The sequence below is a fragment of the Hemiscyllium ocellatum genome, chromosome 7, assembly GCF_020745735.1.
Source record: "Hemiscyllium ocellatum isolate sHemOce1 chromosome 7, sHemOce1.pat.X.cur, whole genome shotgun sequence".
In the NCBI taxonomy this organism is placed as follows: domain Eukaryota; kingdom Metazoa; phylum Chordata; class Chondrichthyes; order Orectolobiformes; family Hemiscylliidae; genus Hemiscyllium; species Hemiscyllium ocellatum.
This window is the reverse complement of record NC_083407.1, coordinates 7,590,064-7,617,111: the sequence shown is the minus strand read 5'-3', so window position 1 is coordinate 7,617,111 and position 27,048 is coordinate 7,590,064. Positions and strand designations below refer to the sequence as shown.

General features: G+C 43.9%; 1 protein-coding gene across 1 annotated transcript in view; it reads left to right on the top strand.

Annotated features, from left to right (window-relative positions):
* Positions 1-27,048, top strand: part of catip (ciliogenesis associated TTC17 interacting protein) — an 83,183-nt gene that overhangs the window by 12,540 nt on the left and 43,595 nt on the right. The window contains exons 2-3 of the mRNA XM_060827724.1: positions 16,250-16,530; positions 20,187-20,339. Of these exons, the coding sequence (XP_060683707.1) occupies positions 16,250-16,530; positions 20,187-20,339 (434 nt within the window). The remainder of the gene's footprint in view (positions 1-16,249; positions 16,531-20,186; positions 20,340-27,048) is intronic.

The following is a 27,048-nucleotide window of genomic DNA, read 5'->3' as shown; positions in this document are numbered from 1 at the left end:
TGCTGAAAATTTTGAAAAATACAAGGATAGATAAGACCCCAGGGTCAGACAGATATACCCTAGTTTAAGTTGGCTCTTAACTGCCCTCTGGGCAATAAACACTGACATTGCCAGCAATGCCATTGACTGGTGAATGAATTAATAAAAAGAATGGTGATATAGTTCCAAGTCAGAATGGCTTGTGTCTTCTGGTTCTGTTTGTGTGTCTCAGCATTCCAGATGCAGCTTTTTATTTTAACTTTGAATGTGGTCATGACCAGATTATCTGTTTTTGTGATGTTGATTGAAGGAGTAGTGTCCTGAGGTCTTTGTAACACTGCTACTGAATGTTCCACATCCACCTGAAGAAGCAAATAGAACCTGGTTTAATGTCTTCTCTGAGAGAAGGTACCTCTGACAATGCAGCACTCCCCAGTACCACACTGTAGTGTCAGCATTGGTTTTTATGTGCTCAAGTCCTAGAGTAGGACTTTAAAGCAGGATCTTGTGCTTCAGATTGCTACCCTTGGAGCTGCACCTGATGCTTGGATGTGAGTTGTAGCTGGCGTTGTTCCAAGGTGGCAGCTCCTCTTGGCCTTCTGGATGACAGATGTTGTGAATTTGGAAGGTGCTGGCAGAGAGAGACCATCCACTTTGAAAGATTACAAGCCAATAACTCGGGGCCCTCTTGTGGTGTACTCTCTCTTCGCCTCCGCCCCCCCCCCCCCCCCCCCCCCCCCCCCCCCACCAGATCAGGAAGCCTAGGTTCAAGTCTCACCTATGCCAGAGGTGTGTAATAACATCTTTGAACAGGGTGATTAAAAGAATAGGTTAATAAACAGTAAAAAAAATACAAGTCAATAACTGAGACCCTTTTGTGAAGCAGTGGTAGTGTCCCTACCATGGACCGGGAACAAGCCTCACCTGCTCCAGAGGTGTGTAATAGGTAACGTAAGAAAATAAATTAAAAATTACAAGTCAATAACTGGGGGTCTTACAGTGTAAAAGAGTGATAATGACTCTACGTTTGAACCAGGTAGCCAGTGTTCAAGTCCCTCCTGCTCCAGACCTTTGGCGATGATCTTTGCATCCTCTCTGTCTATGGGAGTAGTGCTAGATGATTGGAGGGTAGAAAATGTTATTCCCTTGTTCAAGAAAGGGAATAGGGATAAACCTGGGAATTGCAGAACAGTCAGTCTCGCGTCAGTGGTTGGCAAAGTATTGGAGAGGCTTTTGAGAGACAGGATTTATGAATATTTGGAAAACCATAGTTTGATTAGAGATAGCCAGCATGGCTTTGTGAGGGGCAGGTCACCTCTTACAAATCTTTTTGAATTCTTTGAGGATGTGACAAAATACATTGATGAAGGTTGAGCAGTGGATGTGGTGTACATGAATTTTAGCAAGGCATTTGATAAGGTTCCTCATGGTAGACTCATTCAAAAAGTAAGGAGGCATGGGATACAGGGAAATCTGTCTGTCAGGATACAGAATTGGCTGGCCCATAGTCCCAGAGGGTGGTGGTAGATAGAAAGTATTCAGCCTGGAGCTCGGTGACCAGTTGTGTTCCACAGGGATCAGTTCTGGGACCTCTGCTCTTTGTGATATTTATAAATGACTTGGATGAGGAAGTGGAATAGTGAATTAGTAATTTTGCTAATGACCCAAAGGTTGGTGGAGTTGTGGAATGGTATGGAGGGCTGTTGTAAGTTGTAATGAGACATTGACAGGATGCAGAACTAGGCTGCTAAGTGGCAGATGGAGTTCAACTGGAAAAAAAATGTGACATCATTCACTTTGGGTTGGTCAGATTTGAATGCAGATTGCAGGGTTAAAGGCATGATTCGTGGCAGTGTGGAGGAACAGAGGAATCTTGGTGTCAATGTTCATAGATCCCTCAAAGTTGCCACCCAGGTTGATGGGATTGTTAAGAAGGCGTATGGTGTGCTGGCTTTCATTAGCAGGGGGATGAGGTTAAGAGCCATGAGGTTATGCTGCAGTTCTATAGAGCCCTGGTTAGACCACACTTGGGATACTGTGTTCAGTTCTGGTCGCCTCATTATAGGAAGGATGTGAAAGCTTTAGAGAGGGTGCAGAGGAGATTTACCAGGATGCTGCCTGGACTGGAGGGCATGTCTTATGAAGAAAGGTTGAGAGAGCTAGGGCTTTTCTCGTTGGAGTGAAGAAGGATGAGAGGTGACTTGATAGAGGTGTACAGGATTTTGAGAAGCATAGATAGGGTGGATAGCCAGAGACTTCTCCCCATGGCGGAAATGTCTTTCACGAGGGGGCGTAATCTTACAGTGATTGGAGGAAGGTTTAGGGGAGACGTCAAAGGTGGGTCCTTCACTCAGAGGGTAGTGGGTGTGTGGAATGCACTTCCGGCAGTGGGAGTAGAGTCAGATACATTCGGGACATTCAAGTGGTTCCTGGATAGGTACATCGGAAGATAGTATATTGAAGGGTATGTAGGTTAGTCTGATCTTAGAGTAGGATAAAAGGTCAACACAACATCAAGGGCCAAAAGACCTGTACTGTTCTGTAGTCTGTGTTCACCATGGTGGTGTCATCAGCAAACTTTTAATAGCGTTAGAGCAGAATGTGGCCACAAAGTCATGAGTCCATAAGGAGCACAGTAAGAGGCTAAGTATGTAGCCTTGAGGGGCACTGGTATTGGCGATCACTGACAGAGTAAATATGGACAACTGAAATTACTGGAGAAATTCATCAGGTCTGGTGGCTTCTGTAAGGAGAAAATAGAGTTGGCTTTTTGAATGTGGTGACTCATCGTCAAAATTTGATGAATAGTCACTGGAGTGGCCACGTTAACAGTTTTCTCCCTACAAACACTGCCAGATCTGCTGAGTTTCTCCAGCAAGTTTTATTTTTGTTTCAGATCTCCAGCACCCACAGTTCTTTGTTTTAGTTGAGATGTGGTGAAGGAGCTCCCTCATGTGGGAGAATCTGACAGAAGAGGTCACTGTTTAAAATTCAGGGGTTACCTATTTAAGACAGAGGTGAAGAGAACCTTTTCTCTCAGAGTGAGTCTTTGGAAATCTCTTCCTGAAAAGGTGCTGGAAGCAACACCTTTGAATATGTTGAAGGCAGAGAAAGGTAGATTCTTGAAAGCAAGAGGGTGAAAGGTTATCAAGGATAGGCAAGAATATGGAGCACCATTAATGAATGGTGGAACAAACTCAAGGGACTAGTGACCTGCACCTGCTCATCATTTATGTGTTTTTATTCAGTGTCACAAAGTAGGCTATTATGTAACATGATGCATATAAAGACATGGGGCTGTGATCACCCATGTAGGCTCAAAGTGACTGAGAGCTAAGAGAGCAAGCAAATAGACCAGAGCATGTTCTTCGTGCAATCCATTAGCTGGCTACATATCTTGGAGCATGCACTGTCTTTGCTGCACCATTATAGTCATAGTCACTATTGTGCCCCAATGCTCAGCATTGAAGAATGGCAGTGTACTGTAAGAGGATCAAAGATGTGCCATGAGGCTTCCTGGAGACTGGCCAGTGTCCATCGGCACAGTAATCTGCCCACTTTCCACAAAATGTGCCCTGAGATGGTGGTGTCCAACGGGGACGTCCTTTGGAACAAGTGAAAAGATTAAGTCGTTGTTGAAAATGTGTTGCTGGTTAAAGCATAGCAGGTCAGGCAGCATCCAAGGAATAGGAAATTCGACGTTTCGGGCCAGAGCCATTCATCAGGAATGAGGAGAGGGTGCCAGGCAGGCTAAGATAAAAGGTAGGGAGGAGGGACTTGGGGGAGGGGCGATGGAGATGTGATAGGTGGAAGGAGGTCAAGGTGAGGGTGATAGGCCGGAGTGGGGTGGGGGCGGAGAGGTCAGGAAGACGATTGCAGGTTAGGAGGGCGGTGCTGAGTTGAGGGAACCGACTGAGACAAGGTGGGGGGAGGGGAAATGAGGAAACTGGAGAAATCCGAGTTCATCCCTTGTGGTTGGAGGGTTCCCAGGCGGAAGATGAGGCGTTCTTCCTCCAACCGTCGTGTTGTTATGTTTTGCCGGTGGAGGAGTCCAAGGACCTGCATGTCCTCGGTGGAGTGGGAGGGAGAGTTAAAGTGTTGAGCCACGGGGTGGTTGGGTTGGTTGGTCCGGGCGTCCCTGAGGTGTTCTCTGAAGCGTTCCGCAAGTAAGCGGCCCGTCTCCCCAATGTAGAGGAGGCCACATCGGGTGCAGCGGATGCAATAGATGATGTGTGTGGAGGTACAGGTGAACTTGTGGCGGATATGGAAGGATCCCTTGGGGCCTTGGAGGGAAGTGAGGGAGGAGGTGTGGGCGCAAGTTTTACATTTCCTGCGGCTGCAGGGGAAGGTGCCGGGAGTGGAGGTTGGGTTGGTGGGGGGTGTGGACCTGACGAGGGAGTCACGAAGGGAGTGGTCTTTGCGGAACGCTGATAGGGGAGGGGAGGGAAATATATCCCTGGTGGTGGGGTCCGTTTGGAGGTGGCGGAAATGACAGCGGATGACACGCTGTATACGGAGGTTGGTGGGGTGGTAGGTGAGAACCAGTGGGGTTCTGTCTTGGTGGCGATTGGAGGAGCGGGGCTCAAGGGCAGAGGAGCGGGAAGTGGAGGAGATGCGGTGGAGGGCATCGTTGATCACGTTTGGGGGGAATCTGCGGTCCTTGAAGAAGGAGGCCATCTGGGCTGTGCAGTGTTGGAACTGGTCCTCCTGGGAGCAGATGCAGCGGAGACGAAGGAATTGGGAATATGGGATGGAGTTTTTACAGGGGGCAGGGTGGGAGGAGGTGTAGTCCAGGTAGCTGTGGGAGTCAGTTGGTTTATAGTAGATGTCTGTGTTGAGTCGGTCGCCTGAGATAGAAATGGAAAGGTCTAGGAAGGGGAGGGAGGAGTCTGAGACAGTCCAGGTGAATTTGAGGTCGGGATAGAAGGTGTTAGTAAAGTTGATGAACTGTTCAACCTCCTTGTGGGAGCACGAGGCAGCGCCGATACAGTCATCGATGTAGCGGAGGAAAAGGTGGGGGGTGGTGCCAGTGTAGTTGCGGAAGATGGACTGTTCCACATATCCTACGAAGAGACAGGCATAGCTGGGGCCCATGCGGGTGCCCATGGCAACTCCTTTAGTTTGGAGGAAGTGGGAGGATTGAAAAGAGAAGTTATTCAGGGTGAGGACCAGTTCAGTCAGTCGAAGGAGGGTGTCAGTGGAAGGGTACTGGTTGGTGCGGCGGGAAAGGAAGAAGCGGAGGGCTTTGAGTCCTTCGTGATGGGGGATGGAGGTGTACAGGGACTGGATGTCCATCGTGAAAATAAGGCGTTGGGGACCAGGGAAGCGAAAATCCTGGAGGAGGTGGAGGGCGTGGGTGGTGTCCCGAACGTAGGTGGGGAGTTCTTGGACTAAAGGGGACAGAACCGTGTCAAGGTATGCGGAGATGAGTTCGGTGGGGCAGGAGCAGGCTGAGACAATGGGTCGGCCGGGGCAGGCAGGTTTGTGGATTAAAAGATTAAGTCGCCAGGATTCTGCTCTTAATTCTGTGTCAAGAATCCACAGGGTCTAGCTTGCTCAATGAGATTGGTGAAGAGCGAGCTGCATGTTCATGAGGCAAGGTGTGCGGTTAATAAGGTTACTAACAAGCAGTAATCCTCTCTAATAGCCAACTTGCTGCTGCCTTGTCAGAATCTTGTCTCAGCATCCAGAATTAAGTTACAAGTTTCAATCAGTTGCTGCTGTTGTTGAGATAGCTCTCACTGGACTTCTCACTCAGTTCTGTCTCATTTCTCACCATAGCCCATATTATTCAGGCCCCAATGAAATTCTGCCCATGATTTTACTGTTGGACTGCCAATTGCCATTGCCATTCCCATTCCCTCAACAAAAGGCAAAGTAAATTGTATATTGCTGAGAAACAGACACTTTTCATCTTGCACACATATCAGGATAATTTGTAAGAAACACTAAAGTAAAGAATAATAAACATTTATACTGTGAAAGGAGAATGCTGATTGGCTGGCAAGTGGACTCTGATCAGCAGAGATGTTTCTATAGAAAATAAGACCACTCAGCCCTTTGAGCCTGTTTCACCATTCAATATGATCATGGCTGATCATCCAACTCCATATCCTGTTCCCACTTTCTCCTCATACACTTTAGCCCTAAGGCCTATACCTACCTCATTCCCAAAAAAATGTTCAATGTTTTGACCTCAACCGCTTTCTGTGGCAGAGAATTCCACAGACTCACCACTGTCTGAGTGAAGACATTTCTCCTCAGCGCCATATGAAATGGCCTCCCTCATGTCCTTAAACTGTGACCCCTAGTTCTGGACTTCCCAGTTATTGGGATTATCCTTCCTCTTTTTACTCAATTCCTGTTAGAATTTTAAAGGTATTTTGGAGATCACCTCTCATTCTTCTAAACTCCATGAATATAGTCCAGTCAAATCCAGTCTCTCCTCATACTTCAGTCTTGCCATCCCATGAATCAGTCTGATAATCCTTTGTGCAGTCCTTCCATTAACAGAATTTCCTTCCTCAGATAAGGAGACCAAATGTGCATGCAGTATTCCTGGTGTAGTCTCACCAGTGTCCTGTACAATTGCAGCAAGACATCTCTGCTTTTGTACTCGAATCCTCTAACTACGGAGCCTAACATACCACTTTCCTGCTTCATTGCCTGCTGTACCTAAATTCTTACCTTCAGCAACTAATGCACTAGGCCAACCAAGTCCCATTGCACTTCTCCCTTTCTCACTCCATTGTCATTCAGATAACAATATGCCTTCCTGCTTTTGCCATCAAAGTAGATAACCTGACGTTTATCCACATTGTACTTCACCTGCCATGCACTGACTCAACTTATCCAAATCACAGTGAAACATCTGTGCATCCTTCCCACCCAGCTTTGTGTCATTTGCAAACCTGGAGATATTACATTTAGTTCTCTAATCTAAATCATTGATATCCAAGTACTGATCCATGTGGTACCCCACTAATCATTGTCTCCCACTCAGAAAAAGCCTAATTTATTCCTCCTCTTTGTTTCCTGTCTGTCAACCAGTTCTTTATCCATGTCAGGACACTACCTCCAATCTCATGTGCTTTAATTTTACATCTCAACCTCTAAAGTAGGATTTTATCAAAAGCCTTCTGAAAATCCAAGTAAACCCCAGCCACTGGACCCCCTTATAAATTTTATTGTTTTCATCCGCAAAATATTCTAGTAGATTTCTCAAGCATCATTTCCCCTTCATAAATTCACGCCAACTCTGTCCAATTCTGATATTGTTTTCCAACTGTTTGCTCTTTTAAATCTTTCATAATGGACTTTAGCATTTTTCCTATGTCAGTCTATTTTGCTGTTTTCTCTTTGTCTTTTTTTTTGGAAAGAAGGGTTACATTAATTACCCTCCCATCCATTGGAACTGTTCCTGAGTTGGAGTCTTGAAAAACGACAACTAATTTATTCACTATTTCTACAGACACTTTCTTAAGTATCCTGCAATGTAGATTATCAAACTATAGGGATTTATCAGTTTTTAATCCCATCAATTTCCCCAATACCATTTCCCTGCTAATATTGAGCTACGTCAGTTCCTCTCTCCCTCTAGGCCCTGTGTTCCCCAATATTTTTGAGGCGTATTTGTGTCCTACTTTGTGAAGACAGAACCAAAGAATGTGTTTAATTAGTTCTCTTTGTTGCCAGTTCACAACTTCCCCTGCTTTTGATTGTAAGGGAACTACATTTGTCTTCAATAGTCTTTTTGTCTTCACATACCTATAGAAGCTTTTGCAATCAGTTTACATATTTCCCATAAGCTTACTCTCTCATACTCTCAGGTTTCCCCTTGTTGATCAATCCCTTTGTTCTCCTTTGCTGAAATCTAAACTGCTCCCAGTCTTCAGGTCTGCTTTTTTGGCTAATTGAATGCCCCTTCCTTACATTTAACACTATTCCTAAATTTTCCTTGTTAGCCATGGTCAAGGCCACCTTTCTCATTTTATTTTTATACCAGACAGGAATGAACAATTGCCACAGTTCACTCATGCATTCTTTAAATGTTTACCATTGTCTATCTACTGTCATTCTTTTAAGTTACACTCCCCCAATTTATCATAGCCAGTTCATGCCTCATACCTTCCCATAGTTTCCTTTATGTAGATGCAGAACCTTACTTTCTGAATCAACTGTGTCACTTTCCATCTTAATGTAGAATTCTGCTATATTATGGTCACTGTTGGGTTCCTAAGAAATGAGGAACAAGTCTGCCATTATTTCAAATACACAGCTTTATTTCTTCGTATATGTTGACTATATAGTTGCAAGTTGAGATCTCTGCAGCAACAGCTTTAATCGTGCTTTTTTATACACTTCTACTTGATTCTCCCTGTGACACACTCCCAAGCCTATACCATAACTACAAGATCTAGCCGACAATCTGTTCATCCACGTACTTTCTTATCTATTTCGGACCGATTTCCTTAGGTTTGACCATACCTGCAAGTCAGCTTTTTGCATTAGCATTTGTAAAGTTAACCCTTATATTGCTGTAGTTTAATCATGCAAATCTCAGTATATCCACAACTGCCCCCGCTTTGATTCTTCCCAAACAGAATCACACAAGCAAAGCAAGCTAATAATAACAGTCTTGAAAACAGTAAAATACTGATCTTTAGGATTCAGTGTTTGCTGAGTACAACATTTAAGCAACATAAATGAGAAATACAGAATAAGAAATCACAACAATAAAAAGTAATACTGTACATCAACCTCCCCATCTCGGGCTATTGTAACAATTCATATCAAACTTCAAGTTCAATAAATGGTTGCTTGTTAACATCAGACATGCCCTCAAAATTCCCCAGTTCTCTTTCTCAAGGTATCTGTATGTCATCATTTTTGGGCCCTTTCACTTCAGCTCAGTCTCACTGTTTTGAAGTCAGTTTCTGTATGGATTATGTGTCATTGTCGTACAGTTTAAACAATGCTGTTGTGCCATTCCAAACCACACTAGTCCCTTTGTGAAGTAGGTGTACATGTCTGAGACCCATTCTTCAGTGCCATTTTTTTCAACAATCGCTTTGCACACTTACACCGGTATCCCAAGTCCAAGTCACGCATTATTGACTCCTGTATGATCTTATCAAAAGATCTGTGAGATTTTATTTACAGCTCCAGGTACAGTCCCGATGCCTCAGGTAATGGCTCTGCTAGCCTCTGACAAAAATAGACTGGAAGCAGAGCCAAGCGGGGAAGACAGTAGAGCAAAAATGGCAGGAGTTTGTGGGTATAATTGAGGACACTGTACAGAGGTTCATCCCCAAGAGAAGAAAGATTATCCGAGGAGGAATTAGACAACCATGGCTGACAAAGGAAGTCAGGAAATGTATTAAAGAAAAAGAGAGATCCTATAAAGTAGCCAAGAACAGTGGGAAATCAGAAGATTGGGAAGGCTACAAAAACAAACAGAGGATAACAAAGAGTGCAATAAGAAATGAGAGGATCAAATATGAAGGTAGGCTAGCCAGTAATATTAGAAATGATAGTAAAGTTTCTTTCAGTACATAAGAAACAAACAACAGGCAAAAGTAGACATTGGGCCACTTCAAACTGATGCAGGAAGCCTAGTGATGGGAGATAAGGAAATAGCAGGAGAACTTAACAAGTACTTTGCGTCAGTTTTCACAGGGGAAGACATGAGTAATATCCCAACAATTAAAGGGAGTCAGGGGGCTGAGTTGTGTATGGTTGCCATTACAAAAGAAATAGTGCTAGAAAAGTTAAAAAGTCTTAAAATTCATAAATCTCCTGGCCCTGATGGGATACACCCTAGAGTTCTGAGAGAGGTGGCTGAGGAAATAGCGGAGGCATTGGTTGAGATCTTTCAAGAGTCACTGGAGTCAGGAAAGGTCCCGGATGATTGGAAGATCGCTGTTGTAACCCCCTTGTTCAAGAAAGGATCAAGACAAAAGATGGAAAATTATAGGCCAATTAGCCTAACCTCGGTTGTTGGTAAAATTCTAGAATCCATCATTAAGGATGAGGTTTCTAAATTCTTAGAAGAGCAGAGTCTGATTAGAACAAGTCAACATGGATTTAGTAAGGGGAGGTCATGCCTGACAAACCTGTTAGAATTCTTTGAAGAGGTAACAAGTAGGTTAGACCAGAGAAACCCAGTGGATGTGGTCTATCTAGACTTTCAAAAGGCCTTTGATGAGGTGCCACACGGGAGGCTGCTGAGCAAGGTGAGGGCCCATGGTGTTCGAGGTGAGCTGCTGGGATGGATTGGGGATTGGCTGTCTGACAGAAGGCAGAGAGTTGGGATAAAAGGTTCTTTTTCGGAACGTCAGCCAGTAACGAGCAGTGTCCCGCAGGGTTCAGTGTTGGGGCCACAGCTGTTCGCATTATATATTAATGATTTGGATGAAGGGACTGGGGGCATTCTAGCGAAGTTTGCCAATGATACGAAGTTAGGTGGACAGGCAGGTAGTACTGAGGAAGTGGGGAGGCTACAGAAGGATCTAGACAGTTTGGGAGAGTGGTCCAGGAAATGGCTGATGGAATTCGACGTGAGCAAATGTGAGTTCTTGCACTTTGGCAAAAAGAATAAAAGCATAGACTACTTTCTAAATGGTGAGAAAATTAGTAAAGCCAAAGTACAAAGGGATCTGGGAGCGCTAGTCGAGGATTCTCTAAAGGTAAACATGCAGGTTGAGTCCGTGATTAAGAAAGCGAATGCAATGTTGTCACTTATCTCAAAAGGGTTGGAATATAAAAGCAAAGATGTGCTACTGAGACTTTATAAAGCTCTGGTTAGGCTCCATTTGGAGTACTGTGTCCAGTTTTGGTCCCCACACCTCAGGAAGGACATACTGGCACTGGAACGTGTCCAGCGAGATTCACACGGATGATCCCTGGAATGGTAGGTCTAACATATGAGGAACGGCTGAGGATCCTGGGATTGTATTCATTGGAGTTTAGAAGATTAAGGGGAGACTTAATAGAGACGTACAAGATAATACATGGCTTGGAAAGGGTGGACGCTAGGAAATTGTTTCCATTAGGCGAGGAGACTAGGATCCGTGGACACAGCCTTAGAATTAGAGGGGGTCCATTCAGAACAGAAATGCGGAGACATTTCTTCAGCCAGAGGGTGGTGGGCCTGTGGAATTCATTGCCGCAGAGTGCAGTGGAGGCCGGGATGCTAAATGTCTTCAAGGCAGAGATTGATAGATTCTTGTTGTCTCGAGGAATTAAGGGCTACAGGGAGAACGCTGGTAAGTGGAGTTGAAATGCCCATCAGCCATGATTGAATGGCGGAGTGGACTCGATGGGCCGAATGGCCTTACTTCCACTCCTATGTCTTATGGTCTTATGGCTTGGTAACTTGGTTCAATTCTCTTCAAAGGAGAGTCAAGGACACAAACATCACAAAGAGAAAGCAATCAGTTTAGTACTCACCTAAACTTCCCTTTCACTAAAATGCATGTTAACTTCGATTGCCATTTCAACCCATTATTCTCATTCGTTTTTCTTCTGCCACTATTCTCTAATTACTTCATCTCATCTAATTTTGCAAATTAGTACCTACCTAATTCCAGAGATCTGGAGAGATCTGTAGTCCATCGTAAATCATCTTATACTTTTTTAAAACATTAGTCCAACATTTCTGTTTGATTCAGGCAAAACATACCTTGTTTCTTCTTTCTCTGTGACCCACATATTTTAAAGTTACTTTCTAACCCATTCTAGACATTCGATATATCCCCTGCATAAATTTGTCCAAATTCAAAATTATGTTTCCTCCCCCAAAGCCACCAACAATTTTTCTGCATTGAAATTCCTGATACCCAATACATTTAATGTTTCCACAGCAGTTCTCTAACACTAAGACATGTTGTTAACAAGTGGCTTGATGGGTTGAGGATGCCTCATCCATACTGTGTTGCAATGTTGCAAGTCTGCAGACAGGTTCAGAAGTTCATATCCATCTGTGAAAGCCTTCAGTATCTTTCACTCACTGAAAAACAAAACAACATCCACCCATTCCACTTCAAGCAGAATAGATTAATTAGTAGTGGTTTAAGGGGTGGATTGAAAACTCCTGGATGTAATTATACCAACCATCTCTCTTCCTCCTATACAGAAATGTGTGTTATAATTGACCAAGGGAAAGCCTACCTCCTTTGTTAGATTATACTCTCCTTTTTAAAACTCCTTGATATCAGTTTCATCAGAATTTTATTTAAAGAGAATTGCATTTCCAAAATTCCAATTACAAAGAGCAAACCTTATCTTCCTGAATTAAAGATTTACTCACGTGTTAAAACAATATTTGGAATTTAACTCTGGCCAGAAAATGAAATTCCAAGCGTGATAATTTCCAATTCCAAGAGATAAATTTTTACCAAACTTTATGACCCAATTTTTAAAGCAACATTTTGTTGCAGATTTTTTGACTTACATAAGCACGGGGTGGCACAGTGGCTCAGCGGTTAACACTGCTGCCTCACAGCACCAGGGTCCTGGGTTCAATTCCAGCCTCAGGTGACTGACTGTGTGGAGTTTACATGTTCTCCTTGTGTCTGTGCGGGGTTTCCTCCCACAATCCAAAGATGTGTAGGTCAGGTGAATGGGCCATGCTAAGTTGTCCATAACGTTAGGTGTATTAGTCAGGGGTAAATATAGGGTCTGGGTGGGTTACTCTTCAGAGGGGCAGTGTGGACTTGTTGGGCTGAAGGGCCTGTTTCCATACTGTAGGGAATGTAATCTAATAACCACTGATATTTACTTTAAAGGGCATTACATTAACCATGCATGTTCCATACTGAAACATCACACTTTCAATTTACAATACATTCCCCAAATATAAACTAAGTCCAAAGTATTCCCAGATCACGAGCTCTAGGGAACAAAAACACAAATATTACACAACTTTTAACCGCCAATGAATAAATGCGCATTCAAACCAGACCACAAAGAGTTAACACTTCGTTCAGTGAATGCCGCACCAAAAGCTGGTCCCTCTCTCTCTGTCACTGTTTCTTTTCCCTTTGCAGCCATTCCAGTTGCTCCCAGGCCTTTAAGCCTCCCCTTTTTGGGATGGGAGAGGTGTTCTTTGGACCATTTGAGTCTCACCTTTGGCGGTGCAGGGTCATGTCTGTGTCAGCTGGCCCATTTGTGTTTGACCCTCCCCCACTTTGAGTCCAAATTGGTAAACTTGGATCCAAGAAACCTCTCGGAGAAAGTGAGGACTGCAGATGCTGGAGATCAGAGCTGAAGATGTGTTGCTGGAAAAGCGCAGCAGGTCAGGCAGCATCCAAGGAACAGGAGAATCGACGTTTCGGGCATAAGCCCTACTTCAGGAGCCATTCCTGAAGAAGGGCTTATGCCCGAAACGTCGATTCTCCTGCTCCTTGGATGCTGCCTGACCTGCTGCGCTTTTCCAGCAACACATCCTCAGCTCCAAGAAACCTCTGCCTGATCTTGTCAGCATTCCTAAGCCCAAGGATGGTGTCTTGTAAACTGTACCTAGTTTAAAGCAGAAGGGAAGCAAACTGTGATCCAGCAGCCTGGACCAGCTCCCAACCAGTGTACTAACATTGAAGAGCAGCTTCTAATTTCCTGTATTTGTTCTGATAAACCAAAAGAAAAAAAAATTCTGATGTTCAAAATACAATTTCATGGTGACCATGAAACTATCATCACTTTCAAAATAATCTTTCATCTTTAGGGAAGGAAATCTGTGCCCTTACCTGCTCTCAGACCCACAGCAATGTGTTTTACTCTTAACTGCTTTCAGAAATAGCCCAGCAAGCCACCCAGTGGAATCAACGAGGTAAAAACAATGACTGCAGATGCTGGAAACCAGATTCTGGATCAGTGGTGCTGGAAGAGCACAGCAGTTCAGGCAACATCCGAGTTCCAGCACCACTAATCCAGCACCCAGTGGAATCAAACTGCAAGAGAAACGACAGTAAGCAATAAAACCCAAACACAGTACAGCCCTGTCAACTCCACAAAGTGCTAATTTCCAACATCTTGGTGTCATCAACAGTACAGCTTGGGCAGAGATTGCAGCACAGTAGCATATAGTCAGGAAGGAGTCACCCTGGCACACCTCAACATTGACTGCAGGTGCCGTGAAGTCTTATAGCATCAGGGCAAGAGAGCTGATTACCATCCACTGCTGTTGATTTAGTTCTTCTCCATACTGAGCACAATTTGGAGAATGCATTAAAAGAGGCACAGAGTGTACTCTGAGTGAGAAACCTGAATGCCAGTGATGAAGAATGGCTCAGTAACACTGGTATTAAACACTCTGGCAGAGTCATAAAGGATATAACTGATATACTGAGTCTGCAGCAGGTGGGGAAACAATAAGAGGGAAAAACATATTTAACCTTGTCCTCACCATCTACCTGTCATAGATACATCTGTGTTCCATTACCAACAAACCAGGTGAGCAACTTTGATTCAACAAAGAGTGCAGAAGGGACCAGCACCAGGCAAACTTAAAAATGAGGTGTCCACCTGGTGAAGCTACAACTTGCATGCACTACATGCGTGCCAAACAGTGGAAGCAGCATGTAATAGACAAGGAAAAGCAATCCCACAAACAATGGGATTAGCTGAAAGGTCTGCCAGCTGTACCACATTGAGTCATGCATAGTGGTAGACAATTAAACCTTCCACCTTCCAAGCATGGACAAAAGAGCTGATGTCCAAAGGTAAGATGACAGTGACTGCCCTTGTCATCAATGAAACATTTGACTGAATATGGCATCAAGGAGCCCGAGCGAAAGTGACATCACTGGAAACCAGAACGAAAGTTCTCCACTGCTTGGAGTTTTACGAGTGAAGATGGTTATGGTGTTTGGGGATTCAACCATCTAAATTACAGGACATCACTGCAGGAGCTTGTCAGGATCATGTTTGAGGTCGACAATCATCAGTTGCTTCATCAATAACCTTCTATCTATCAAAAAGGTCAGAAGTAGAGATGTCCATTGATCATTGCACAATGTTCAACAAAATTTGAGATTCCTCAGGTACTGAAATCATCTGCATTCATATATAGCAAGACCTGGAAAACATCTAGACTGATAAATGGCACATAAGGTGCATGTCACACAAGTGCCACAATAACCATTTCCAACAAGAGAAAATCTAACCTTTGCATCCTTGACATTCAGTCAATTGTATCCCCGAGCATCAGTGTCTTGACAAGAAACTGAACCAGACCAGCCATGTAAATGCTAATGTAGGAGCTGCAAGAGCAGACCAGAGGCTTGGAATTCTGTAGCAAGTGATTCAGCTCCTGAAACCCCAAGTCTGACAGGTGTATGATGGAATACTCCTCAGTTGCGTGGATGAGTACAACTTTAACAATGAAGCTCAGTACCAGCTGGAACAAGTGTCCCACTTGATTAGCACTCAATCCATCATCTTAACATACACTCCTTACACCACCAATGCACAAAGACAGCAGTGTATATGATTAATAACAATGATTCCTCACTGGACCCCATTTCAAGTCATGAAAATTGTTGCAACTTCTCCATACAACTTGAGGGGAGGGTGGGTAAGTAAGAGAACATGGGAGAGCAGAGGGTCAATGGCATTCATTGCTGCCATGGAGCTTGTGACTCCATGTGAAGTCACGGTCCCCACTTTGAGATTAACTTCAGGAACCCACCAATCTTCATTCGACAGCACCTTTCAAACTTGCACCTCTATCACATAGAAGGACAAGGGCAGCTAAATGTGGAAACATCACCACCTGCAAGTTACCATCCATGTCACACAATTTCCTGACTTGGAACTGTATTGCCATACCTTCATTGCCACTAGTTTAAAATCCTGGAACACCCTTCCCAACAGCACCATGCAATGAACTGAGTAGTTCAAGACATCAGCTCAGCACTCCTTCTCAAGGTCAATTAGGATGGGCAATAAACGCTGGCCCAGTCATCAAAGCCTAGTCTGTGCAATTTGTTTTTAATCCTTTTAGCCTCATTCCAGAAACAAATTTGAAAAAAGCATACTTGTCTCATTCTGGTGAGCAGAATGGGCAATAGTGAATTACTGTTAATACAGAGCCTAGTGTTTAACAGTGCCTTCTACAAAGTAGAGCAAGTGTGAAGGGCACGTGTCCTTTTCAGGGATGGAGAGACATGCAATAATGCTTTCATGAGAGTTTAAGATTTAATTGCTTAATTTAGCTAGATGTGTCAGACATGTGTCTTCATCCTCCTGAGGTTTTCATTTTGTTTTGTAGGGAAGCACACTGCGAGATGTCAACATCAGAATTCCCAGATTCCTCAAGAGAATTGGCCACTGAGGCATTATCCTCAGGAATATCACCATCCTCGGGACAGCTCGGAAACTCAGAGCTGAATATCTCCCCGAATGAGCTGAATCATATTGAATCTCTGGGTACGCCTGGAGCGTTGACATCTCCAGCTCAGACCGTGTCGGAGACCCTCTCACAACCTTCAGGACTACGAGAGCCTTTGCCAACAGCCAATCAAGAAGCTATTCATTTCCTGGCTTCACTCGGTAAGTGTTTGATTTCCAGAGCTGAATCTGATCCTAACGTAAACCAAAGGCTATGGACACTGACAATAATCTGGCAGTATCACTGAAAATATGTGCTCCAGAACGAGCCATGCCCATGATCCAGTAAAGACATAACATTTACATCGACCTATTCCTGGTGAGGGGCTTTTGCCCGAGGCGTCGGTTTCGCTGCTCCTTGGATGCTGCCTGAGCGGCTGTGCTCTTCCAGCACCACTAATCCAGAACTAACATCAACCTGACAATACGTTGGAAAATTGCCCAGTTTTGTCCTGTGTATAGTACATTTCGGTCGGTAGTGATAATGTCACTGGACAAGCAATCCAGATGTTCTTGGGACATCAGTTGAATCCCACCATGGTAGATAGTGAAATTTGAATTAACTAAAACAAAATTCTGGAATAAAAAGCCAGCCTATTGGTGACCTTGTAACTATTGTTGATTATTTCTTTAAAAACATCTGGATCACAAATGTCTTTTCGGGAAGGAAGTCTGCCGATCTTACCTGGTCTGGTTCAATTCCAGAGGAATATGGTTGATCCTTTGTACACTGCCCGATCAAACACTTCCAGTGCAGCTATTCCATGGAATAGCTATTAAGTGCAGAGTAAAGCTTCATATTCCTTTAAAGTGAAAATAAAGCTTCCACTGTACTGTCCCCATCAAATACTCCCATGGAAGGTACGGTATGAAGGCAAATATAAAGTGAAGTTCCTCTTTTAAATTGAAAGTAAAGCCCCTCCAGTGTGCCATCAAATGCTAATAGGAGAGATTCAGCATGGGATTAGATATAGAATGAAGCTCTTTCTATTCTTTTAAACTAAAAGTAAGGCTTCTTCAGTTCTGTCCGATAAAACACCCCCTGGACAGGTACATCATGGGATTAGATATACAGTAAAGCTCACTCAACACCATCCCAAACAAACACTCACAGGACTCGTACAGCATGGAGTTAGATGTAGAGTGTAACTCTCTTGACACTATCTTCACAAAAACACTCCCAGGACAGGTACAGAATAGAGTGAGACACAGAGTAAAGCCACCTCTTCTGTCCCCATCAACCATTCCCAAGACATGTACAGCATAGGGTTGGATACAGTGTCAAGCTTTCTCTACTCTTAAAATGAAAGTAAAGAACCTCTGCACTGTCCCTATCAAACATTCCCAGGATAGGTACAGCATACATTGGATCCCCCTCTACTCTCTTACACTGTTTCCATTACACACTTCAGGACAGGGACAGTATGAGATTAGATACAGAGCAAAGTTACCTCATTAAATACCAGAAAAGTGACAGCATGGGGTTAGATAAAGAGTAAGGCTTGTCCTACTTATACATTCCAAGTGCAGATAAAGCACAACTTGGTATTTAGTCTGTGAAAACTATCTTTTTTTTTATTAAACAAAGAAGTGTGGTTGCTGGAGATCTGAAACAGGAATTTGCTAGAGAAAATCAGTGGGTCTGCCAACATCTATGGAGAGAAAATAGAGTTAGCAATTTGAGTCCAGTGAAGAGGGCGAAAAGGGGACATGAAATAGCTTTGGCAAATAGGGTGAAGGAGAATCCTTTTATAAATACATTAAAGACAAAATAATAACAAGGGAGACAATAGGGTCCCTCAAAGATCAGCAAGGAAGCCTCTGTGTGGAACCGCGGGAGATGAGGGAGATACGAAATAAGTATTTTGCACCAGTGTTTACTGTGGAGAAGGAAATGGAAGCTATAGAATGTGGGGAAATAGATGAAAAAAATGTCCATATTACAGAGGAGGAGGTGCTGGATGTCTTGGACCCAATCAGGTGTACCCTAGAAATCTGTGGGAAGCAAGGAGAGTGATTGCTAGGCCCCTTGCAAATGTCCTGAGACATTTGCATCATTGACAGTCTCAGGAGAGCTGCCAGCAGACTGGAGGTTGGCTAACGTGGTGCCACTGTCTAAGAAAGGTGGTAGGAAAAAGCCAGGGAACTATAGACCAGTAAGCCTGATGTTGGTGGCGGGCACGTTGTTGGAAGGAATCCTGAGGGACAGGATTTGCACGCATTTGGAAAGGCAAGGACTGACTAGGGATAGTCAGCATGGCTTTGTGAGTGGGAAATCATGTCTCACAAACTTGGTTGAGATTTTTGAAGAAACACCGAATGGGATTGATAAGGGCAGAATGGTGGATGTGATCTATTTGGACTTCAGGCATTCAACAAGGTTCCTCATGAGAGCCTGGTTATAAGATTAGATCACATGCAATACAGGGAGAACTAACCATTTGGATACAGAACTGGCTCAAAGGTAGAAGACAGAGGGTGGTGGTGTTTCAGACTGGAGGCCAGCAGTGTGTCACAAGGATCGGTGCTGGGTCCATTGCTTTTTGTCATTTATATAAATGATTTGGATGTGAACATAGTAGGCATAGTCATTAAGTTTGCAGATGAAACCAAGATTGGAAGTGTAGTGGACAGTGAAGAAGGTTACCGCAGAGTACAACAGGATCTTGATCAGATGGGCCAATGGACTAAGGAGTGGGAGATGGGGTTTAAGGGAAGTTGATTTGCAGATGTTTCGTCTCCTGTCTGGGTAACATTTTTAGCACTTTGGAGTCCCCTGTGCTGTTCTTCTGGAATTTATTTGGTTCTGCTTCTGCTGCTGAACACAGGGACCTTGGAGTGCAGGTTCATAGTTACTTAAAAGTGGAGTCGCAGGAAGATAGGATAGTGAAGAAGGCGTTTCATATGCTTTCCTTTCCTGGTCAGAGTATTGAGTACAGGAGTTGGAGGTCATGTTGTGGCTGTACAGGACATTGGTCACAGGACTTTTGGAATATTGTGTGCAATTCTAGTCTCCATCCTATAGGAAGGATATTGTGAACCTTGAAAGAGTTCAGAAAAGATTTACAAGGATGTTGCCAAGTTTGGAGGGTTTGAGCTATAGGGAGAGGCTGAATAGGCTGGGGCTATTTTCCCTGGAGCGTCGGAGGCTGAAAGGTGACTTTATAATGGTTTATAACATCATGAGGGACATGGATAGGGTAAATAGACAAGGAATTTTCCCTGGATTGGGGGCGTCAGAATTAAAGGGGAAAGATTTAAAAGGGACCTAAGCGACAACATTTTCGTGCAGAGAGTTGTACATGTATGGAATGAGCTGCCAGAGGAAGTGGAGGAGGCTGGTACAATTATAACATTTAAAAATCATCTGCATGGGTATATAAGTAGGAAAGGTTTAGAGTGATATGGGCCAAGTTCTTACAAATGGGACCAGATTAATTTAGGATATCTGGTCAGGATGGACGAGTTGGACCGAAGGGTCTGGTTCTGTGGTGTACACCTCTATGACTCTTTGACTGAAGAACAGCTCTGAAGAAGGGTCACTGGACTCAAAACATTAACTCTATTTTCTCTCCACAGATTTTACCAGACTGCTGAGTTTCTCAAGCATTTGCTGTTTTTGTTTCAGACTTCCAGCTCCCTCAATTGTTTGTTGTATTTTCCCACATAAATGGAATATGCATTTGTCTCACCCAGGGGCTTGGAATTGAATTCAGATGCCCCTGAGGAGAAGAGCACTGTCTTGACTATTTTTAATAACACTGCTGATGAATTGTGTGTTTCAGTGCCCGAGGAATTCAACAATATTTACTTCACAGACTCCCTGATGACGGTTTCTGATACAGGGAAAGAGATTGGTGAATTTACTGTCACCATACAACCTATCCTGTATCATAGTTTCCCATGTCTTAATATTCATGCCAACAGCCATGGAACCATTGACTCTATCCCATGTGGAACATCCATCTCAGGTAAGTCACTATTGCATGCCTGAATTTATAACACAGCTCAACTGTTTATCAGTCTTTCTTTCCTAATTTTCCTTCTCCTGTAAACATTGGCTTTAGCCACCATGCACTTCCATTAGCATTGGGAAACCGTCTTCATTCGAACAGTTATTCATGTGCTAGTTTAGTCTGGAGAAGTCAGGAGGCCATTTGACTCCATAGTGTTATGATTCAGTGGCACCAATTATTATACAGTAACTTCCAGTTGATGTTAGTAATGCACAAGTCAGATTCTGAAAAATAGCGTGTCTGTTACCAAAGGCTCACTGGATAATACTCAGGAGCAGAAATCCTGGTTCATTATTTTTCTGTGACTCAGAGTTAGTGCCAACTGATAGTATTCTGGCTGAGATCAATACAGACCAAGAATACTGTTTTGACTGGTTTGGTGCAGAACCACATGACACAAGCTTATGAAGGAAGAGCAGAAGTAGACCTGGAGCTTGCTCCACCATTCAATATCATCATGGTTAATCAGTTTGTATTTTGGATTCTAGATTCCCATCATACCCAATGACTCTTGACTCCCTTGCCTAACAAGAAGGGAGGTGATGGGGTAGTGGTACTGGAACTGGACCAGTCATTTAGAGACACAGGCTGATGTCTTTGTTTCAGATGAGTTAAATTTAACTTAATGAGAATCTATGAAAAGCTTGCTTAATGACAACCATTGTTGATTGTTGTAACGTAACCATCTAATGGCCTTTAGGGAAGGAAATCTGCTATCCTTACATATTGGCCTGCATGTGACTGCATACCTAGAACGATGTGGGTTGGCTCTTAACAGCCCTCTGAAATGACCCGAGAAAGCCAGCCAGGTCGAGTGGCAATTAGAGACAGGCCATAAGTGCTGGAGATGTCCACATCCATTAATGAATAAAAACACAATCTGTTTTTTGCCATAAAAAATATTCAGTGATACCACCTTCTGAGCCAGGCAGTTCCAAAGTTGCACCACCCTCTGCCCTGAAAGAGTTACTTCTATTTTGGAAGTGTGGCCCCTAGTTCTGGACTGACCCACAACAGAAAACATTGTTTCCACATCTCCCTTGTGAAAACCATTCACAATCTTCTACAATTCAATCAAGCCATCCAACCCTTTTCTAAACCCCAGTGGAAACAAACCCAGCTTGTAAAGCCTTTCCTCAAAAGACAACTCCCTCATTCCAGGCATTAGTCTAGTAAACTCTTCTGAGCTGCTTCCAATGCATTTACATACTTGGTATGTTGTAACCATGTTACTACACTGGGAGAAACTGTGGGTTCTCGAAGACTAAAATAAAGCCTGCTTCTCCCAGAGCCATTATTTGCAAATCCAGTGTTGCAGAATCCTGATTCAGATAGAACATAGAACATAGAAAAATACAGCGCAGTACAGGCCCTTCGGCCCTTGATGTTGCGCCGATCCAAGCCCACCTAACCTACACTAGCCCACTATCCTCCATATGCCCATCCAATGCCCGTTTAAATGCCCATAAAGAGGGAGAGTCCATTAGCAGGACATTCCATGAACTCACAACTCGCTGAGTAAAGAATCTACCCCTAACATCAGTCCTATACCTACCACCCCTTAATTTAAAGCTATGCCTCCTCGTAATATCTGACTCCATACGTGGAAAAAGGTTCTCATGGTCAACCCTATCTAAACCCCTAATCATCTTGTACACCTCTATCAAGTCACCCCTAAACCTTCTTTTCTCTATCAAAGAAAGGACGCCTTGCATTTTGAGAACATTGACCATGGGACATTACGGCACAGTACAGGTCATTTGGACTTCGATGTTGTGCTGACCTGTGGAACCAATCTGAAGCACATCTATCCAATACTGTTCCATTTTCATCCATATGTTCCATATGTTTATCCAATATAAAACTTTGTAGAACTTTTCAGAGCCTCGGGGTCCCCTAGAGGAGGAGGCAAGAGTACAGAACTCAGGAGAGGTTATTAAAATCACCAGCACACATACAAATAGGACATTGTATGGAAAGGGTTAGCAGTCAAACTTCAAGCACACTGGACAAACAGATGACAATGAGCAGAGGGACAATTGATACAGGATTGAAGGTGTTCTATCTGAATGCAGGCAGTATAGGGAATAAAGTAAATGAGCTTGTGGCCCAGATCAAAACAGGCAGGTATGACATGGTGGGTGTCACAGAGACATGGCTGCAAGGGGATCAGGACTGGGAGCTCAGTATTCAAGGATATACATCCTATTGTAAAGATAGGCAGGTGGACGGAGGGGTTGGCGTTGCCTTATTAGTAATTAAATCAATTAAAATTGAATCAATAGTAAGAAACGAACCATAGTCGGATGGTATAGAATCTGTGTGGGTAGAATTGAGGAACTGCAAAAGTTAAGAAAAACATAGTTGGGGTTATTTACAGGCCTCCAAATTGTAGTCGGGAGCTGGGGTGCAAGGTACAGCCGCAAAGAGAAAAGATAGAACATAGACAAATACAGCGCAGTACAGGCCCTTCGGCCCTCGATGTTGCGCCGATCCAAGCCCACCTAACCTACACTAGCCCACTATCCTCCGTATGCCTATCCAATGCCCGTTTAAATGCCCATAAAGAGGGAGAGTCCACCACTGCTACTGGCAGGGCATTCCATGAACTCACGACTCACTGAGTAAAGAATCTACCCCTAACATCTGTCCTATACCTACCATCCCTTAATTTAAAGCTATGCCCCCTCGTAATCTCTGACTCCATACATAGAAAAAGGTTCTCATGGTTAACCCTATCTAAACCCCTAATCATCTTGTAAGATGTGGGAGAAAGGTAAAGTTACTGTGATCATGAGGGATTTCAATATCCAGATGGACTGTGAAAATCAGGTTGGACGTGGAATGCAAGAAAAGGAATTTGTGGAATGACTACACGATGTCCTTTTGGAGTAGCTTGTGGTGGAGCCCACTAGGGAACAGGCAGTTCCCTGGATTTAGTGTTGTGCAATGAGGCAGATTGGATAAGGGAGCTTAAGGTGAAGGAACCCTCAGGAGGCAGTGGTCATAACATGATTGAACTTACACTGCAATTTGAGAGGGAGAAGATAGAATTGGAGGTAATATATTATAGCTGAAAAAGGCATGAGGGAGGAGCTGGGCAGAATTGACTGGGAGAGGAACCTAGCAGGAATGACAGTGGAACAGCAATTGCAGGACTTTCTGGGAGTAATTCAGGAGACACAGCAGAGATTCATCCTACAGAAAAAGAATCATTGTACAGGGATGATGAGGCAATCATGGCTGACTAGGGAAGTCAGGGATAGCATAACAGCAAAAGAGAAAGCATATAATGTGGTGAAGGGCAGTGAGAAACCAGAGGATTACGAAGCCTACAAAGACCAATGAAAAAAGAAATAAGGAGGGAGAAGATTAAATACGAGGGTAAGCTAGCTAGTAATATCAAGAAAGACTAAGAGTTTCTTTAGAGGGTAGAAGAGAGGCAAAAATGGACATTGGGCCACTGGAAAATGATGCAGGAAAGATAGTAGTAGGAACAAGGAAATGGCTGAGGAACTGAATAATTACTTCATGTCAGTTTTCATGGTGGAAGACACAAATAATATCCCAAAGATTCAAGAGAGTGAGGGGGCAGAGCTGAGTATGGTGGCCATGACCAAGAAGAAAGCATAAGAAAAGCTGAATGGCCTGAAGGTGGATAAATGACCTTGACCAGATGACTACACCTCAGAGTTCTAAGGGAGATAGCTGAAGAGATGGCGGAGGCATTAGTGGTAATCTTCCAGGAATCGTTAGAATCAGGAAGGGTCCTAGAGGACTGGAAAATCACTAACCTGACACCCCTGCTTAAAAATGGAGTAAGGCAAAACATGGAAAATTACAGACCAATTAGCCTAACCACGATTGTGGGTAACATCCTGGAATCCATTGTGAAGGCTGAGACTTCTGAATGTTTGCAAGTGCATGGTAAAACAGGGCAAAATCAGCATGGTTTCATCAAGGGGAAGTCATGCCTGTCAAATCTGCTAGAATCCATTGAGGAGATTGAGTTTTTTGAAGGTAGAACATAGAGGGTAATGGTGGAGGGTTGTTTTTCAAACTGAAAGCCTGTGACCAGTGGAGTGCCACAAGGAACGGTGCTGGGTCCACTGCTTTTCATCATTTATATAAATGATTTGGATGTGAGCATAAGAGGTATAGTTAGTAAGTTTGCAGATGACACCAAAATTGGAGGTGTAGTGGACAGCGAAGAGGGTTACCTCAGATTACAATGGGATCTTAATCAGATGGGCCAATGGGCTGAGAAGTGGCAGATGGGAGTTGAATTCAGATAAATGCGAGGTGCTGCATTTTGGGAAAGCAAATCTTAGCAGGACTTATACACTTAATGGTAAGGTCCTAGGGAGTGTTGCTGAACAAAGAGACCTTGGAGTGCAGGTTCATAGTTCCTTGAAAGTGGAGTCGCAGGTAAATAGGATAGTGAAGAAGGCATTTTGTATGCTTTCCTTTATTGGTCAGAGTATTGAGTACAGGAGTTGAGAGGAGAAAGTGAGGACTGCAGATGCGGGAAATCAGAGCTGAAAATGTGTTGCTGGAAAAGCGCAGCAGGTCAGGCAGCATCCAAGGAACAGGAAATTCGACGTTTCGGGCATAAGCCCGAAATTCCGAAAAAAGGGCTTAGTCCCGAAATGTTGATTCTCCTGCTCCTTGGATGCTGCCTGACCTGCTGCACTTTTCCAGCAACACATTTTCAGTACAGGAGTTGGGAGGTCACGTTGCGGCTGTACAGGACATTGGTTAGGCCACTGTTGGAATATTGCGTGCAATTCTGGTGTCCTTCCTTTCAGAAAGATGTTGTGAAACCTGAAAGGGTTCAGAAAAGATTTACAAGGACGTTGCCAGGGTTGGAGGATTTGTGATATTGGGAGATGCTGAACAGGCTGGGGCTGTTTTCCCTGGTGGGTCGGAGGCTGAGGGGTGACCTTGTAGAGGTTTATAAAATCATGAAGGGCGTGGATAGGATAAACAGACAAAGTCTTTTTCCCTGGGGTGTGGGAGTTCAGAACTAGACGGCATAGGTTTTAGGGTGAGAGGGAAAGATATAATAGAGATCTAAGGGGCAACTTTTTCACACAGAGGGTGGTATGTGTATGGAATAAGCTGCCAGAGGAAGTGGTGGAGGCTAATACAATTGCAAATTTTAAAAGGTATTTGGCTGGGTATATGAATAGGAAGGATTTAGAGGGATATGGGCTGGGGTGCTAGCAGGTGGGACTAGATTGGGTTGGGATATCTGGTCGGCATGAATGAGTTGGACCGAAGTGTCTGTTTCCATGCTGTACATCTCTATGCCTCTATGGATCTAAGTAATGAGCAGGTTAGTTCAAGGAGAGCCAATGGATGTTATCTACTTGGACTTCAAGAAGACCTTTGACAAGGTGCCGCACAGGAAACTACTGAGTAAGGTGAGGCCCATGGTGTTAGAGGCAAGGTGCTAGCATGGATAGAAGCTTGACTGTCTGGCAGAAAGCAAAGAGTGGGGATAAAAGGGTCCTTCTCAGGTTGGCAGCCAGTGACAAGTGGTATTCCACAAGGGTCAGTGTAGGGACCACAACGTTTTACTTTAGGCATTAACAATCCAGATGAAGACATTCTGGATAAGTTTGCAGATGATACAAAGATAGATAAAGGGACGTGTAGCAGTGAGCAGGTGAGAGGCTGCAGAAGGATTTGGACAAGTTAGGAGAGTGGGCAAAGAAGTGACAGATGGCTTACAATGTGGGAAAGTGTGAGGTCATGCACTTTGGTTGGAAGAATAAAGGCAAGGGCTAATTTCTCAAGTCTGAAATGCAAAGAGATTTGGAGTTCTAGGATAGGATCCTGTCAAGGTAAACTTGCAGGTTAGGTCAGTAGTTAGGAAAGCAGATGCAACGGTGGCATTAATTTTGAGAGAACTTGAATATAAAAGCAGGGATGTAATTCTGATGCTCTATAAGGCTCTGGTCAGCCCACATTTGGAGTATTGTGCGCAGTTTTGGGCCTCATATCCCAGGAAGGATGTACTGGCCCTGAACCGTGTCAAGAGGAGGTTTACAAGAATGGCCCCCGGAATGAAAAGCTTAACATATGAGGACTGTGTGAGGACCCTGGGTTCATACTCGATGGAATTTAGAAGGATGAGGGGGGATCTAATTGAAACACACAGAATGCTGTATGGCCTGGACAGAGTGGATGTTTGCAACATTTTAGAAGCATTTGGATGGGTATATGAATAGGAAGGGTTTGGAGGGATATGGGCCGGGTGCTGGCAGGTGGGACTAGATTGGGTTGGGATATCTGGTCGGCATGGACAGGTTGGACCGAAGGGTCTGTTTCTATGCTGTACATCTCTATGACTCTATGGTAGGAGAGATCAGGGCCTGAGGGCACAGCCTTGGAATAAAGGGATAAGGAGAACGGAGGTAAGGAGAAACATCTTCAGCCAGAGTGTGGTGAATCTATGGAATTCATTGCCACAGAAGACTGTGGAGGCCAGGTCATTGTGTAAATTTAAGACTGAGATAAGTTCTTGAATATCAAGGGGAGCAAGGGTTACAGGGACAAAGTGGGAGAATGGGGTTGAGAAACCTGTCAGACATGATGTGGAGCAGACTCAATGGGCTGAATTGCCTAATTTCTGCTCCTATGTCTTGGTCTACCCTAA